Raw genomic sequence first — 14,664 nt, forward strand, 5'->3', positions numbered from 1 at the left:
TGCCCATGCCCTTGCCCATGCCCAAGCCCATGCCCATGCCCTTGCCGGGGCTCGCAGCACCCATTCACCTGGCCCCACGGCAGTGGGTGCTCCCCCGCCTTGTATGAAAAAGATAAATATGGAGGGAAGTACTAAGCTGGAGAAAGTTTTCTTTTCTATCCCGTTTATTGGTACAATATGAGAAGCTGTCAACCAAGCCCACGGAGCATTTAGACTTCTGGACATAGGAGTCGAAGGGAAACTTCAACAGGATGGCAGATAAACATGCCTGTCACAGGCAAAAGAGGCTTTTCCGGCCATCTGGGAGACAAACTGCTCATGGGGGAGGGCCAGGTGGCCCTCTCTCTGAGACGCAGACTTCGGCTGGCCCAGAAATGTCGGGTGCCTATTCTTGTCATGGCCATGATGAGTTTTCTACGGCAATAAAAGTGTCATTGGCCTTCACAGGCCTTTCTCCTTCTCTGGCTGGAAAAGCTTATGGGTTGTTCAGCAAGAAAATCAGTGCAAATAACTTAGATGAGCTCACTTTCAAAGTCTCTATTCTGGTCCCTCCAGATAAACACTTCCAGATTTTCTCAATTTGATATTTTCAAATGAAATTAATTTCCAATTTTTTGAATGTGAAAAGTGAGACAGCAGAAAATGAAAATCATCTGAATGCGGTTTTCATACTGTAGGAACCAAGATCCTCCCAAATCAGATCTGATGTCCAACAGTATACGTGTTTTTTAAGCTTTAAAAAGTGACATCCTAAATTTCACATGTTATATTTAAAAATCTTTGCATTTAATTAAAGTGCTCCTCAAACCAAAGCTAAGGATAAAAATCCTCCATCACACACAACCTCAGACTGGAGCTGGTTCCCTTAAGGAACCGGAGAAAATGGCTGGAGAGGGAGGTAATTAAGAATAATCTCCTCGTCCTTGCAGGGCCATCATATTAAAAGGATATTAAGGCAGAGATCAAGCCAGTGAGAGTGCCGAGCGCTGCGGAGCCAAAGAACATTTTGAGGAAGTAGCCGAGGGCTTGTAAAAATGTTTGCCACCCACTGACATCTGACATATTTTTTCTTGTTAAACCTTCAGCTGTGCTAGGAAATAAAAGAAAAACAGAAAGAAGTTAAAATGTTACAGACTAAGCTATGAGACATTATTTTCAAACTCCAAGTTTTTTTCTTGATTCTGCTCTCATTCATTCGTTCCATCATTCAGTGAGTCACATGTGTTTGTTCGCCTGCTTTGTTCCAGGCACTGTGTCAGTTTCCAGGGGTTCCGAGCCGAGGGCCAGGTCCCTGCCCTTGAGGAGCTCCCCCAGTTTAATGCAATGGGAACTCATGATCATCTGGGGTGAGGGTAAAGGACTACGGGAACACAAAGTGGGCATCCAACTCAAGGGGGTTCTTCATGACATATAAGCTGGGTTTAGATTTAGGCTAAAAAACAATGAGGGAAAAGCACCTGGGCAGAGGGAACAGCATGTAAAGAGGCAGAGAGCCCGAGAACGCAAGCACATTCTGGGAACGTTCAGTTACAAAGCTTGGAATGGACAAAACACAGAAACAGAATTGGGGGCAGGGCACGCAGTGGGGAAGACAGAGGCAAGAGGTAAGGCCAGAGCAGCGGGCAGCTCAGGGCCTGCGAAAGGTTTTGATGAGCCAGGCTGAAGAGCTGCTACCCCACCCTGAGGGCCCTGGGAGCGCTTCCAGCATGGGGGGCGGGGGGTCCTGTGGTAAAACCTGAAATTGAGGCGATGGCGTAAAGTCAGGTTAGAATGGAGCCACATAAACGAGAACCGCCATTGGGTACAGCCAGAGAGGGTGGATTTAGGAGGCATTAAGAGGAAGAATTGAAAGAACTTTCTTTTGACATTAACAGAACAAAGTAAAACTGTCAGAAGCCATTAAATTCAATTATTGGTTTTATCCCCAAAGGGAAAACCATTATACCATTAAAATGGAGTTATTCTCACTAAATATCCTCCTCTTGCAGTCTCATTCTGCCTTCAGACCATCTCTTCAATCCATGCACTTCTCTCCCCTCCTGCCCTACTATGCTGCCCCTGGGTTTATGCCTCACTGGTCTCTAAAGACCTCCCTGTCTTCCCAGGGATCAACCCGTTCTCCATTCAGTGGCCTGAATGATCCTCACAAATTAAACGCACATCTGGCCAGGTTATTGGCCTGTTCAAGACCCATCAACAGTGTTTCTGCTGCTTTCCAGGAGGAAGCCTAGTCTTAGCACAACTTTGTTATCATTGGGATTCTTGGGTTCCCCAAAATAGTAATTGAGAGGAAACCTCAGAGAAACTTCCAGACAGATTTTATTAAGTTCTCTCAAGCACAAGGAGGCAGCACAGGGGAAAGGACGGTCCCCTCAACTGGCTGAAGACTGGCGTTGCTCGGCTGCTTTTATAAGCTGGGGACAAAGTGGGCTTGCTCAAAAAAGGTGGGCTTGCACAATTTTCCATTTCAGGGTTGGGTGACTTCTTTCCCCTGCTGCACTGCCTGTTAACTGCATTCACGCCTGCGCTGTGGGGGCAAGATGGCGGACCCCTCAGAATGTTGCGCCTCAGTCAAACCTTGGTCAACTGCGCATGCGGGTCAGTAGTTTAAGCAGGCAGTTAGGAGGGAGATAACATCAGCTACTTCTGTGTTTTTGAGTAGGGAGTGGAAGGGTGGTGACATTTTTGAGTTCCTTCTAGTCACCTGGTCTTAGCTGCACTTCCTGGCCAGCCAGTATTTCCCATTCCTGGGCACAAGTCCCTGTGTTGTTTCAACCTGACTCCTCTCCCTGCCCCAATTCTTGATCCCGTCTCCGCCTCATTCAGGGTAGGCCCTGCGGTCACTGGCACCTCCTTGTAGTCACCTTTCACTCCTCTCTGGCCCCCACTAACTTGCCAGTTTGTCTTTCAGGACCCACGGTCAGTGTTAACTTCCTCCGGGACACCAGCCCTGAGCCCTGAGACCTTCGCACAGACTACTTCACAGCCTCTCCTCCTGCCTGCTTCCTCCACAGCAGTGGAAAACTAATCGATCAGTCCGTGGGGACCAATCCTGTTCAACTGCCATATGTCCAGGGCCTACGACAGAGCGTAACACCCAGAAGACACCCAATAAACTTTTGCTGAATCAGTAAACAAAGCAAAGAATCGTCAGTGGTCATATTCGGTTTCATTACTTAGCATTACATTAATTGGTATAATTATAAAGCCAGATAATCTCTGAAAAAGGAGTAGCTTGACCAAACAACCTTAGGAAGTCTTTCATGGGGCTTCACTGTACAACGTAACACAAGGTTCTACAAAGTCCTGCAAGGAAAAGATCTTTTTTCACCCAAGTGTTCTCCAAACTCACTTCAACACACCCTCTCCCCAACTCCCTTTCTTTCCGAGTAGATCACAGGCTAACATCCCACCTTGGGGAATGCTGGGATCCAACAAGGCTCTTACAGGGAAAGTGCTTATGAAGGCTAAGATCACCCAGAGTTCCCCGGTAACCTGGGGACCACAAGCACAGTGTCTCGCCCAGCCCTGACGGCTCCCTCTGCTGGTATACTGGTTAGTGCCACTGCTTGCTTCTTAGGCAGAGAAGGCTTAGGCCAATGGTTTCTGAACTCAATATAAATGAAAGCAGAATCTGGACTCTTTCTGGCCTGGTGATTTTCTACATTTTATTTTTTCCAGGTCATGTTTCTCACACCTTATGAATATAAGACAATGATGCTCCAGGATCCATTTCATGAGCTTACGCTGAAGCTGGAGAGAACAAAGGTTTCCTCTACAGTAGTTATTTTAAGAATAAATTGTCATAGCAACAAATCGAAGCTAAAAATAATTTAATTAAAGTTAATGAAGAAACAGAAGATACTGAGCTTTCTGGCACTTATGAAAGTGAAAACATTAAAAAAAAGGGCTAATTCATTCTTATATTGAGTTGCAAAGAAAAATGTGCCAAGTCACTTCAAAAATGATCATTTATGAAGTAAAAACAAGACGTGATTCTACCTTATAACCAAGGAAAGCTGACAACAGCTCCCTCCTGCAATGCAAGAAAAAGGGCAGGCGTCCCACGCCTCTTGTCCCCCGATCTCCCTTCTCTACCTGAAAACGCCTGCAGACGCACAGGCAGCTCGCCCGGGAGCCTCGGGCGAATCCTTCACAGAGACTGTCTCCTGCCTGCTCCACGGAGCTCGCTCTCTGTGGGCATCTTTCTCTCACCTTGGATTGGGTCTGTCAAGTCCACCCGGTCTCTGAACCACGTCTGGACCATAGAGGGCTCTCACCAAATGCTGATGGTGGACGGCCAGCCGACAGCGTGTCTGGAGAGTCAGGGAGGCCGGACGCGGCTTAGGGCGGTGACTCCCACCCCGGCCTGTGTCCCAGTAGTGGTGGGAACTATACAGGCATGTGGTCCACAGATCCAGTCTGGGGAACTGTCGTTCATAGGTGATCTTGGCCTTCAAAAGCACTTTTGCAGGAAGCACCTTTGGCTGGTTATAATGAATGACTCCATCGTTTCTCATTTTAAAAAGAAAACATCTCCTAATCTTTGGCCTTTTTGTGGCAAAGAGACCTAGAAAAGCTCAGAAAAGGTCCTACTTCTAATTTTTAAAAACAAAATAAATTAAGAGACAAAGCAATTGAGTTTAGCTCCTCATGTATAAAAAAAACTCATGATGTCACCTCCAATTTGGGCAAAATTCCTTATCACAAATGTTCAATATATGCAGCCAGGATGAGATCGAAGTCAAAACCGGAAAGCTAAGAAGCTTTCAGACTAGATCTTAAGAAAAAATATAGGCAACCAATTCTTAAAGGTCTTATAGTATCATGTGTGAGAATTTCCTAATAAAGCTACAGAAATTTTTATCAAGAGAAATGTGAAACAACCAATAACAGGGTAAAATGATGTTATAGATTATTTTATCACCTCTGTTCAATGGAAAAGCTACAATACAGTATGGGGGATGTAACCTCATCTAAATAAAATATATGTACACTTCTACCAAATTGTTAACTGTAATTATGTCTGGGTAACAATGCATGTAATCTTTCTTTCTTTATTTCTGCTTGCGTGTATTCTAAATTTCATAGGAATAATATATGTATTACTTCCAGAATAACAAAAATATTTCAAAGTTTGTTTTGTTTAGGTTTGCTGAGCACCTCTTACAATAGGCACCCTTTGGCAAGTTCCTCCTACAAAAGTAGAGTGCAAACAGAGCAAAGAGTGAAGCAGTGGCGGGGGCGGGCGGGGAGAGGAAAGGGTCACGGATGCCTTCCACATGGCACTGCACTTCACTCAATCCGCAGACCCTGTCCTAGGTGGAGGGGCTACCGCCCTCACAGCTGCCCCACAGCCACCGACGGAGAAGCCGCGGCCCAGAGAGGAGAAGGGGCCGGCCCAGGATCGCGCGGCTGCGCGAGGTGTTGTCAGGTAGGGCAGGCAGGAGCAGGGAAACTGACTCGGCAGTCCCGAGCCTGGTCCCGAGCCTGGTCCGATAGGGCTGCCCGGCCTTCCAACACCACAGCAGGGATGGCGCAGGAGGGGAGTCCTTGGGACTCCGTGCTGGGAAACAGAGCCTCCGGAACAATTTCACTGACTAAGACAGAGAGCCTTTACTAACAGAAAGAAAACCTTTGTAGCTGTACTTTATTCCCAAGGTTTAGAAGGGGAAGAAGGAGGAGGAACCTAGAAACTGACTAAGATGTATAACCACTGAACCCCAATAGTCTTTGCACTCAGATCAGCTGGAGGTCTGCTTGTAGCCTCAAGCTCAAGTGTATGAAACAAACTTACTAACAAACTTACTAGCAACTTTATTTCCTCCATGCCTGGTGCGTGCAGACTAGCCTGGTGCCTGCTTGCAGCTTTGCTCTAGTAGGGGTTTCATAAATAAACTGCAATCTCGTTTCCACTACTCGGTGTTACCTTTCACTTGAATTCTTCTCTTGCTAGAGGCAAAAACGGAGGAACAACTTTGGGGGGCGGGGCCCTGCCTGGGGTCTCTCCCAGGGAACAGCATCACCAGGACTCGCTGCCTGACTCCAAAATCTGGGATCTTTCCTCCGTAAAACATCCTTTTAGTCCAGTGTAAGAATTCTGAATGTCATCTATGATAAAGCTTTTAAGAAAATGCTAATTACCGCAGAATGTTATGCTTAGCAAGGAAGCTGGAGACAAAGGAAACAAGTCAGAATTCAGATCACGGAAATTCTACTCTCCAACAGGACACTGACTGACTCCTAAAAATCTCTTGGCTCATCAAATCACACACTCTTTTCTCCAACTGCTTTGATCGTTGCACCTTTTCTGTTTTTTGGCAAAACTGTTTGGCTCTCTTGCCCGCATAAGCTAATGAACATCACAAAATGCAGAGTTCAGGGATGAACACATTTGATATTATCTTGAATTCCTTTCCTTTTCCCAATGCCACCTTGTGATTCACCTTTAATTTCTCAGATGTTATCAACAAGGGCAGTCATACCAATGAACAATTAAAAAAGATCTGCGGCTTCCAAAGTGGCTTTCACCCAATGGCACCTTAAGGAGGGAGCCTGTAACCATCGCTACCTTCCTTTACAGCTGCGAAAAGGAAGGCGGCCTGACCCAGCTCCCAAGCGGGGCAGCGAGGCCTGTTTACTGTTGCCTGCAGCCAGCACAGTCCACACACTGATCCGTCAACAGGCCGCTCCATCATCGCCTGGGGAAATTATTAAAAACCGAAGTTCCCAGGACTCACCCTAGACCAGTCACTGGCACAGACGCCCTGAGGGAGGGGCACGGGAACACCACATTTAATAAGCACCCCCAGCGATGCCGATGAGAAGCTGCACTCGAAACTACTGCTAACAGGCAGGTCAAAAAAGGCGGATCACCCCGGACCTTGACAGTATTCTTGGGGCACGTCAAGGCTTGTCAGACAGAAAGACAGAGAGGCGGGGGGACCGACTGCCCAGAGGACAAGCAGCTGCACCAAAAGCTGCATGGAAACACCCGTCCTTTTGTTCCAAGGACCCTTAGTTTTGTCCCTTGCAGGCAGCACACTTACTTGGTCAAAACAATGGAGACTGCGTCGTTGAGAATACTCTCTCCAAAAACCAGCATGTTGAGCACTGGGTCCACATGAAGTGCGTTGAAAATAGCAATAGTAGCCACTGGATCAACAGCAGAAATTAGGGAGCCAAATGCAAAACTGTGAAGGGAACAGGAAGGGGAAATTCTGTAATGCTTCTCACTTGGCCCACATATCAAAGCATTAAAGCCAGGGACTGTGTTTGATACGACATAATAATACACCCACTGTAGCTGAAGAAATAACAGAAGTATTGTTTTCTTCTTATGATATAGGCAAACTGACGTTGTGGGTGGAGCAGTGAAGAGCCCACTCCAAAAAGAGTTGTGAGGAACGGCCTGGTTTCCCACTATACGTGTGAAGACTCTGTTGACCAGTGATGGGTGAAGACTTTGGCTTATATGCATTAGACTTCCCAGGCTTTTTGGTCAGAGCAGTTGGAACCATGATGGCTCAGGAGCCTCCCCAAAATGACCCATGGGCTGCTGGGTCTGAATTCTGCTTTGCCCCTCACCACCATCCGTGACGAACCCCAGCCTCCGTTCCTATTTGTAACATCTAAAAAAATGCCAAGAGCAGCAACGCTAGCGTGCCTCAGGGGAGGGTGGCTTGGCTGGCAGGCTCCCGCGCCAGGGCTGCCTCCTGCCAGGCCAGAGGCTCTCATCGATTGTGCCCCCGAAGGTCTCATTACCTCCGACAAGTATGTCTTAATGGCCTGACGTGTTTCAGGCACTGAGGCCAATAAGAACAGCACACGTTTATGTGCATTACCATGTCCCAGGCACTGCACGAAGCACTTTCCATATAGTAGCTCAATAATCCACCCAGCAACCGTACGAGATGTACTGTTATCGCCCCAATTACACAGGAGAAAGCTGAGGGGCAATGACATTAAGGAACTTGCCCAAGGTTGGACAGCTAACAAGGGGCAGAGCCAGGGTTCAAACACAGGCCTCAGGCTCAGAGTCAGTGCCCCTAACCACGACACTGGATATGGGGACAGCCAGTGGCTGAATCCAGTTCAGAAAACGACGTGTTCTACACAGGAAACCCGGGCGCTAGGGACAGAGTGAGCCTGAGGGGGGGGGCGGGTGCACAGACAGAGTGGGCGGTCGGGAAAGGCCTCTCCGAAGACACGGCACTTATCTGAACAAGGACCCGAACAAGATGCAGGTGGCCAGGCCGAGATCTCGTGGGAGTCAGCTTGGCCGCCGGAGAATCAAAAAGGGAGCGTGGCAGCTACGCAGTGAGGGCGAGGGCAGGAGACGGCAGAGGCAGGCGAGGAAAGCAGGGCCACATCGCCCCACGGGCCGGGTGGGCCGCCTGAGGAGCTGGGTGATTTGTCCTCTCAGCCGGCGTCTTTTCCTCCCTCAGTGTCCCTGCAAGCCTCCCATTCCCTCAAACCGCTATGCCCGGCGCTGCCTTCCTTCCTACGTCGGCAGAACGGTTCCATCTGCCCCTTTCTACGACACGAGGCCAAACACGAGCCCTGGAGGGAGGCTGTCTACCTCTGCCTCCCACCCTCGCCAGCTCGCAGTCTTGGGGGGAAGAGGGAGCCACTCGGCCTGGGGACGGAGTGTGCTCTGTCCCCTCTGCCAGCGCCAGCAGCCCTGCCCTCGGTGGCCACGGGGCTCCGGGCTCAGGGAGCGGGGTGCTGGCGTGGAGGGGCGCCAGTAACCAGGTGCACCCCTCTTCGGAAACCAGTAACCTGGCCTCAGATGCCCAGCACGGCTCTCTGCGAGCTCCGATTCCTGTGGGTTCTTGCAGCAGAGCCTGCTCACCTCAAGGAGGGGCTCCGGCTCCCGAGCTGAGGCCCGGACCCGAAAGACAGTCTCAGCTCAGACCCCAGTTCCCACTCTCCCTATCCTCACAGAAGTTGTCACGCGTACTATGAGCTGTGACTTTACCTGCCTCTAGCCTTCCTTGTGACTGCCAGGGGTGTGGGCACAATGTTTCAGTCGCGGGTATGGTCCCAGGACTGGTCCTGAGCACAGCCCCGAGAGATCTGTGGAAGGCAGGCAGTGGCAGAGAGGGAGGCAGGGACAGGTAACAAATGACTGCCAACCTGGGGGACCCCGTTTGGTCGGCAGCTGGCTGTGAGGCCCTCATGCTGCAAAATGGTAATTATAGACATGCGGGTGGGTGTCCACTGCACAATGGCCGCCTTTGCCGTGTTTCAGATTTTCATAGTAAAGGGTTGGGGGAAAATGCTTCGCGTAAGTTATACAGCTCAGTTAGCTTTGGCTGGGGATCTAAGCTGGGCTACAGCACTTCTGACAGCAATTATGGAAAGTCTGAAGTAGGAACTGCCCACATCATTAACAGGCCTTAAACTAAAGGGTCACATGACTTGCCTTCAGTTGCTCCACTTCACACCTTCATGTCCCAGTTTTTTAAAAGGTCAGAAGCTAGACTATCAACTTAAAATGGGTTTTCTTGATTCCATCACCTTAAAGAACAGCAACATCAGGAAAACAAACAGAGCCCTGGTCAGCATGGCTCAGGTGGGTGGGGGGTCGCCCCGCAGACCACCAGGTCGTGGGTTCAGCTTCCGGCTGGGGCACAGGCCTAGGGTGCGGGGTCAGACTGGGGCTTGTGTGGAAGGCAACTGACTGCTGTTTCTCTCTCTCTCCCTCCCGCCTCCCCTCCTCTCTCTCTAGACTCAATCGGCATGTCTTCAGATGAGATAAAAATGACAAAAAAGAAAACAAAAAGGGAACAGTCTAGGATGGTGAAATAATTCAGGGTGTATCTAGGAGTAAAGTACTTCTCCAGCAGAAATATCACTAAAATAAAATGCAACAGAGTTTTGGTTTCTTTTCTTCTTTTTTTAAAAATGTCTTCTCTAGTGCAGATGTCTGTGAGCCCCACCTTTCACCTGCATGGTGTTTTGAAAAACTGAGTAAATTTTCAACATTTAAAAACCAGGAAATTCCCTATTAAAATCTAAAAACCTGCCCTCTTTTGAGAAAAAAGTTTTAAAAAATACCTAGTAATTCTGGGCGCCTACCGGCAACTACTAGGTGAAGCTGAGGAGCGGCCGCGCCATCAGACAGGGCGCGCTCTCCGGTGCACGGTCCCCTCACGTGCACCTGGCCCGCTCCCCTCCGCCCATGGCAGGCCCTGCAGCTGCGCTGGTTGCCACCACTGGCTCATTTTCCCAGAACACACCCCACCTGCGGACAGTCACTTCCCAACAGGACACGGCACCTGTGCGGAGGAGGAAACTCTGCCTGGCTGTTACTCTGCTTGCCCCAGGAGCGATTCTTACTCCTCCCCCCCCACACCCCAACCACCGGTTCAGTTCAATTTTACTAGAATTTGCTGGGCATATTCTGTATCTCTGTACAGTTGCCCCCAAACAGGTTGAAGGACTGAAGGCTGTGACATCTTCCTGTACTTGGACTGGGTTTGGGGCATTTCTTTTCACTGGTAAACTGCCTACAAAATGCGAAACATCAGTTCTGGTTTATTTCCAGCTCCCTACAGAACAGGAATGTGACTTTTGCTACTCGTTTACATATCAAAACTATCTTACAACCAAAGCTCTAAAATTTATGCCCCTGAGAGAAAAATGAGATTGGACTTAATGTTATCAGAGGCACATTTCCCATGAAAAGGGCTCCAAGGTTCTAGGCCCCAAGCAGCTGCCAAAGGCTGAAAGCTCTGGCAGGCTGGATGGGAGGGACCCGGGGCTGAGCCATGCGGCAGAACCAAGTGCTGACGGTGGACCCAGGATCACAGAGAGCGGGGCTGCATCCTCGCTGGCCTCTTCAGAGAAAGGAAACCAGGCTGAACTCTGCTTGTGCACTTTTTCGGCACCAGATCTGGTACCTTCTGAGAGACAGCTAGCTGCCTAGGCCGCTTCTCGCTAAGCCAGTGACGAAAATTCCTGGCCCGGGCTCCTGGGCAGCAGCGGAGAGCTCACCGGAGTAGCGTCAGGAGGAGGAGGGCATCCGCGGGAGAGCCCTTGGCCCTGCCTGCTTCCCCCACCGCACCCTCACCCCAGACTTGGTGGAAATCCTAGGATAAAGATTCGCACCTCACTCTCCCCTCCATCCCTAACCCATCAAGACAGCTTTTCATTGTGGCCATTGAAAGGGATTTAGAAACCAGTTGAAGAGGATTCTTAATAATAAATCACTGGTGCAGCGTGTGGTGGTGTTGTGGGGGGGGCAGTGGCGGGGAGGGCAGGGTACAGTTGACTCACGAGTTACCCCCACCAAAGCTTAAACTGCAGTAATCCTTTCAGCCAGCAGCACTCTGACTAGAGATCTGCAAAATGTCCTCAATCCAGTTCTGATTCATTTCAGAGACCCGCATTAATTCAGAATAGACTCTACAGAGAAACCATCAGCAAAACAAAAAGAGAGAAAGAATAGAGAGGTACCACACCCAGGAATTAATGTCTCAAAATGTCCCCAGTCTCAAAAGCATGGGTGTTACAGAGTGAAAGATTTACCTGTCTGTCATGTTGAGTTTAGAGATTACATCAGCCTGTAAAATAAAACACACAAACACACAGACACAAAAAAACCCCCTGGAGAACAGCCAAGAAGATTAAAATGTCCGTTAGTGCTTTATCACAAACTGATAAGGACATTCATCTTCTGTCCTCAAACCACTTGAAAAAAATTTTAAAACTCCTCAAAGTTTTAGTTTAAACATGCATTTGATCATGATATAACAGAGGTATGGAAAAGAACGCTACATTTTTCAAGCTGAATTAACTATAGCTTTCTTTTCGAAAGTTTATTCCCATTTGGTACTAGAAACCGGACAATGAAGAAGGCCGCAGGATGGACGGATTTATCCTGGCACCACTGAGGCAGCAGTGAAGGCGCAAGTCAGATGGAATGGGCTTTAGGGCCTACGGCCGCCAAAAGACGCCCATCTGACACACGCCGGATAAATCTGCCCGCCCCCCAGCTGCCCGAACCTCAAACTGACTTAACAGAACTGGGGCAGGCAGACTTCCCTCAGCTGACCAAAAAGCAAAAGAACTGACATGCATAGATGTGCATAATGCAAAACCACAAACACTACCTTCCTGGGGGGGCAGCTGACTTAAATGACTTCAAATAGTTTCAACCCCAAGTACAGAACACTCAATTGATGACCCTGGCAACTGGTTTAGCAATGGTGGAAAATCTGGAGTATATAAACCTATGGATGGATGAAATAGAATTGAGTGAAGGCATTCAGAATCATCTTTGATTTTTAAAATGCAAATTTTAATTTGAAAAAGAGCATTTAACCCTGATTCAGCATACTTAACACAAGTGATATTATTATAACCTGAAGATCTTGAGGATATATATTCTGCTTTATTTTTAGGTATTTTGACTTAAGACAATATTGGTTTGCAAGAGCAAATAAATATTGTACTTTTGAGGATTATGGAAAACAGTCACTCAATTCCAGACAGGAAAGCTCTCCGGGCACACTGAGAGACAACTTCAGCAGGCCTTCTCTGTGCCTCCTGAGTCTGGGTTTCCTTCCAGGGCAGCACTGACCTTGAATGTGAAACCCAGGCCCCAGGGGGTGTCCCCTCCCTACCTCCCCGCACGGCTCTAAGAGTGAACGATTGTCAGAGTTTTTCAAAGGTGGTTTTCTTACCTGGCCCAGAAAATAAATTCCTCCGCCTACTACAAAGGCGGAAATTGCTGTACCAAAAACAGAAAACAAGATGATGGACCCAATGTTTTGAAAGAAGTTACCCTGTGTGAAAGAGCAGAAATGAGAGGAACATTTAGAAAAGCCGGTCCAGTCGCTGAAGGCAGAGCCCCCACACCTGGCCCTCCCACACGCTCGATTCTCTGGGAAGGGCGCTATCACCCACCCCCTTCGGCAAGCTGACTCCACGGTCACCCTCATGCCTCCATGCCCACCCCCTGCTTCCCTCCATCCTCCCCTCCACCGCCCTCACCCAAGGCGCTGTCACCTCCCCCCAGGACGACTGCAAGAGCTTCTAACAAGTCTCAACCATTCTTGACTCCCTGCCCTCCTCCACCCTCCAAGGGCTTCCAGAATGATCTTTGCAAAAGACAAATCTGATTGCGCTGCCTTCACTCTGACCCCACCCCACCCCACATCCACTCAAAATGCAGCTAAAGCCCAACCAAAGCCTGAATGGCTCGACCCCTGGGAAGGCCCCTAACCTCCCCCTTTGTTCTCTGGGTGCCCGTCAGGCTGGTGGCTTTCTATTCTTCAAACAGGCTGCGCTCCCTGGACTCGGACCACCCCTCCTTCCTCTTTCCTGGGGGAGCCTTCATCATCCTGAGATCTCAGGACATTTTCACTCTTCCTGAGGGAAGCCTTCTCTGATCCCTCAGCAAAGCCGGGTCCTGTTCTGTGCTCTCAGTGCGCAATGACTCTCTCCTGGTAACATTGATATGGCTGAATATTTACATCGACTTATGTAACTATTTGATGTCTGTCTTTGCCACTAGGCTGCAGGCTCAAGGGGGGTAATAACCACATCTGCTGTTGTACAACATCACTGACATAATGCTTGTCAGATGCAAGATGCCCAATGAATAGGTACCAAAGGAATGAGTTGTGTTTCATGTTTGATCAAAGTCCAACATTTATACAATTATAACTTTTCATTCCATTAAGAAAAGGCGCATTATTGCAAAGAATGTCAAAATAGTAGATTATACTATCAGAAACTCCTCTTTCCTGTCCAGGTCTTTTAAACAATTTTATTTCACTCTATCAGTACCATCGTCAAATATAATTATAACAGATAAAATATATTTCCATCTATACTCTATGGCATATAAGAGAAAATATTTGAGTCCAAGTAGCAGAACATCTTTCAAATTTCCATAAAATTAAGGAAATCAGATGTTTACTGAACCCCGTGGGCCCACTTAGGAGCGGCCCCCGGAAACAGTGACGAGCCCTTGATGGTGAGCGTGGACCAGGGACCCCGTCTTTTCACTCAGGAACTGCCAGGCCGCAGACGACAGGAACTGACATGCTAAAGCTCCCTGCAGAAGGGTGTCCGCAGCTCAGCCCTGACAGCCCGCGGACCCTATGTCCTCCAGGAAGTTCCTCTGCTTCAGTCACTGCAGTTGGGTTTCGCTGCCCATAATCCGACACTCAATTTCTTTCTTTGGCACATCAATCCTGAGCGCACAAAGAACTTCAAAATAACTCAAGGCGAATGCAATGATTTGGATTCTCCTAAACAAAAGGCCTTCATCTATGAGTTTTTCTCTGCAAAAAGCTGCTTTATTTTGTTAGTATTTTAAAATAGATTAAAGTAATAAGTCTTGGTCTGTTTATAGGGAGCTAATTCTGATAAAATATATGTAATTGGTTAATGTTAATCTGGACATTGAAAATTTACCCAAATACATGTTATCATACTGTAAGAACTTCTCTTTGCTAAACAAAGTGAATTTATCTGTTTCTGACATAATTAATGTCCTTTTCTTTGTATGATATTAATAATTTAAAAAGCCAATACCTGGCTACCTAATGCATAACGACTTAGACTAGCCTTGCTGAATTTATTCCAAGCCCAAATTTACATTAGCAAGTACAGCAATATTAAAATAAAACATTCAAAGTTGACTTC

The 14,664-nt window shown here is 48.0% G+C and overlaps 1 protein-coding gene across 3 annotated transcripts in view; it reads right to left on the bottom strand.

The window, feature by feature from the left end:
• Positions 1–14,664, bottom strand: part of SLC9A8 (solute carrier family 9 member A8) — a 59,792-nt gene that overhangs the window by 18,877 nt on the left and 26,251 nt on the right. For 2 of the 3 annotated variants that reach the window (XM_054573612.1, XM_054573611.1), the window contains exons 6-9: positions 12,693–12,794; positions 11,536–11,570; positions 7,050–7,193; positions 952–1,090 (exon numbers count right to left, since the gene is read on the bottom strand). In XM_054573612.1, the coding sequence (XP_054429587.1) occupies positions 952–1,090; positions 7,050–7,193; positions 11,536–11,570; positions 12,693–12,794 (420 nt within the window). Of the gene's footprint in view, positions 1–951; positions 1,091–7,049; positions 7,194–11,535; positions 11,614–12,692; positions 12,795–14,664 lie in introns of all 3 variants that reach the window. The other variant, XM_054573613.1, reaches the window with a different exon arrangement.

This window comes from Pteronotus mesoamericanus, unplaced genomic scaffold, assembly GCF_021234165.1.
Source record: "Pteronotus mesoamericanus isolate MK-2021 breed Mesoamerican mustached bat unplaced genomic scaffold, CSHL_Meso_final contig_25, whole genome shotgun sequence".
In the NCBI taxonomy this organism is placed as follows: domain Eukaryota; kingdom Metazoa; phylum Chordata; class Mammalia; order Chiroptera; family Mormoopidae; genus Pteronotus; species Pteronotus mesoamericanus.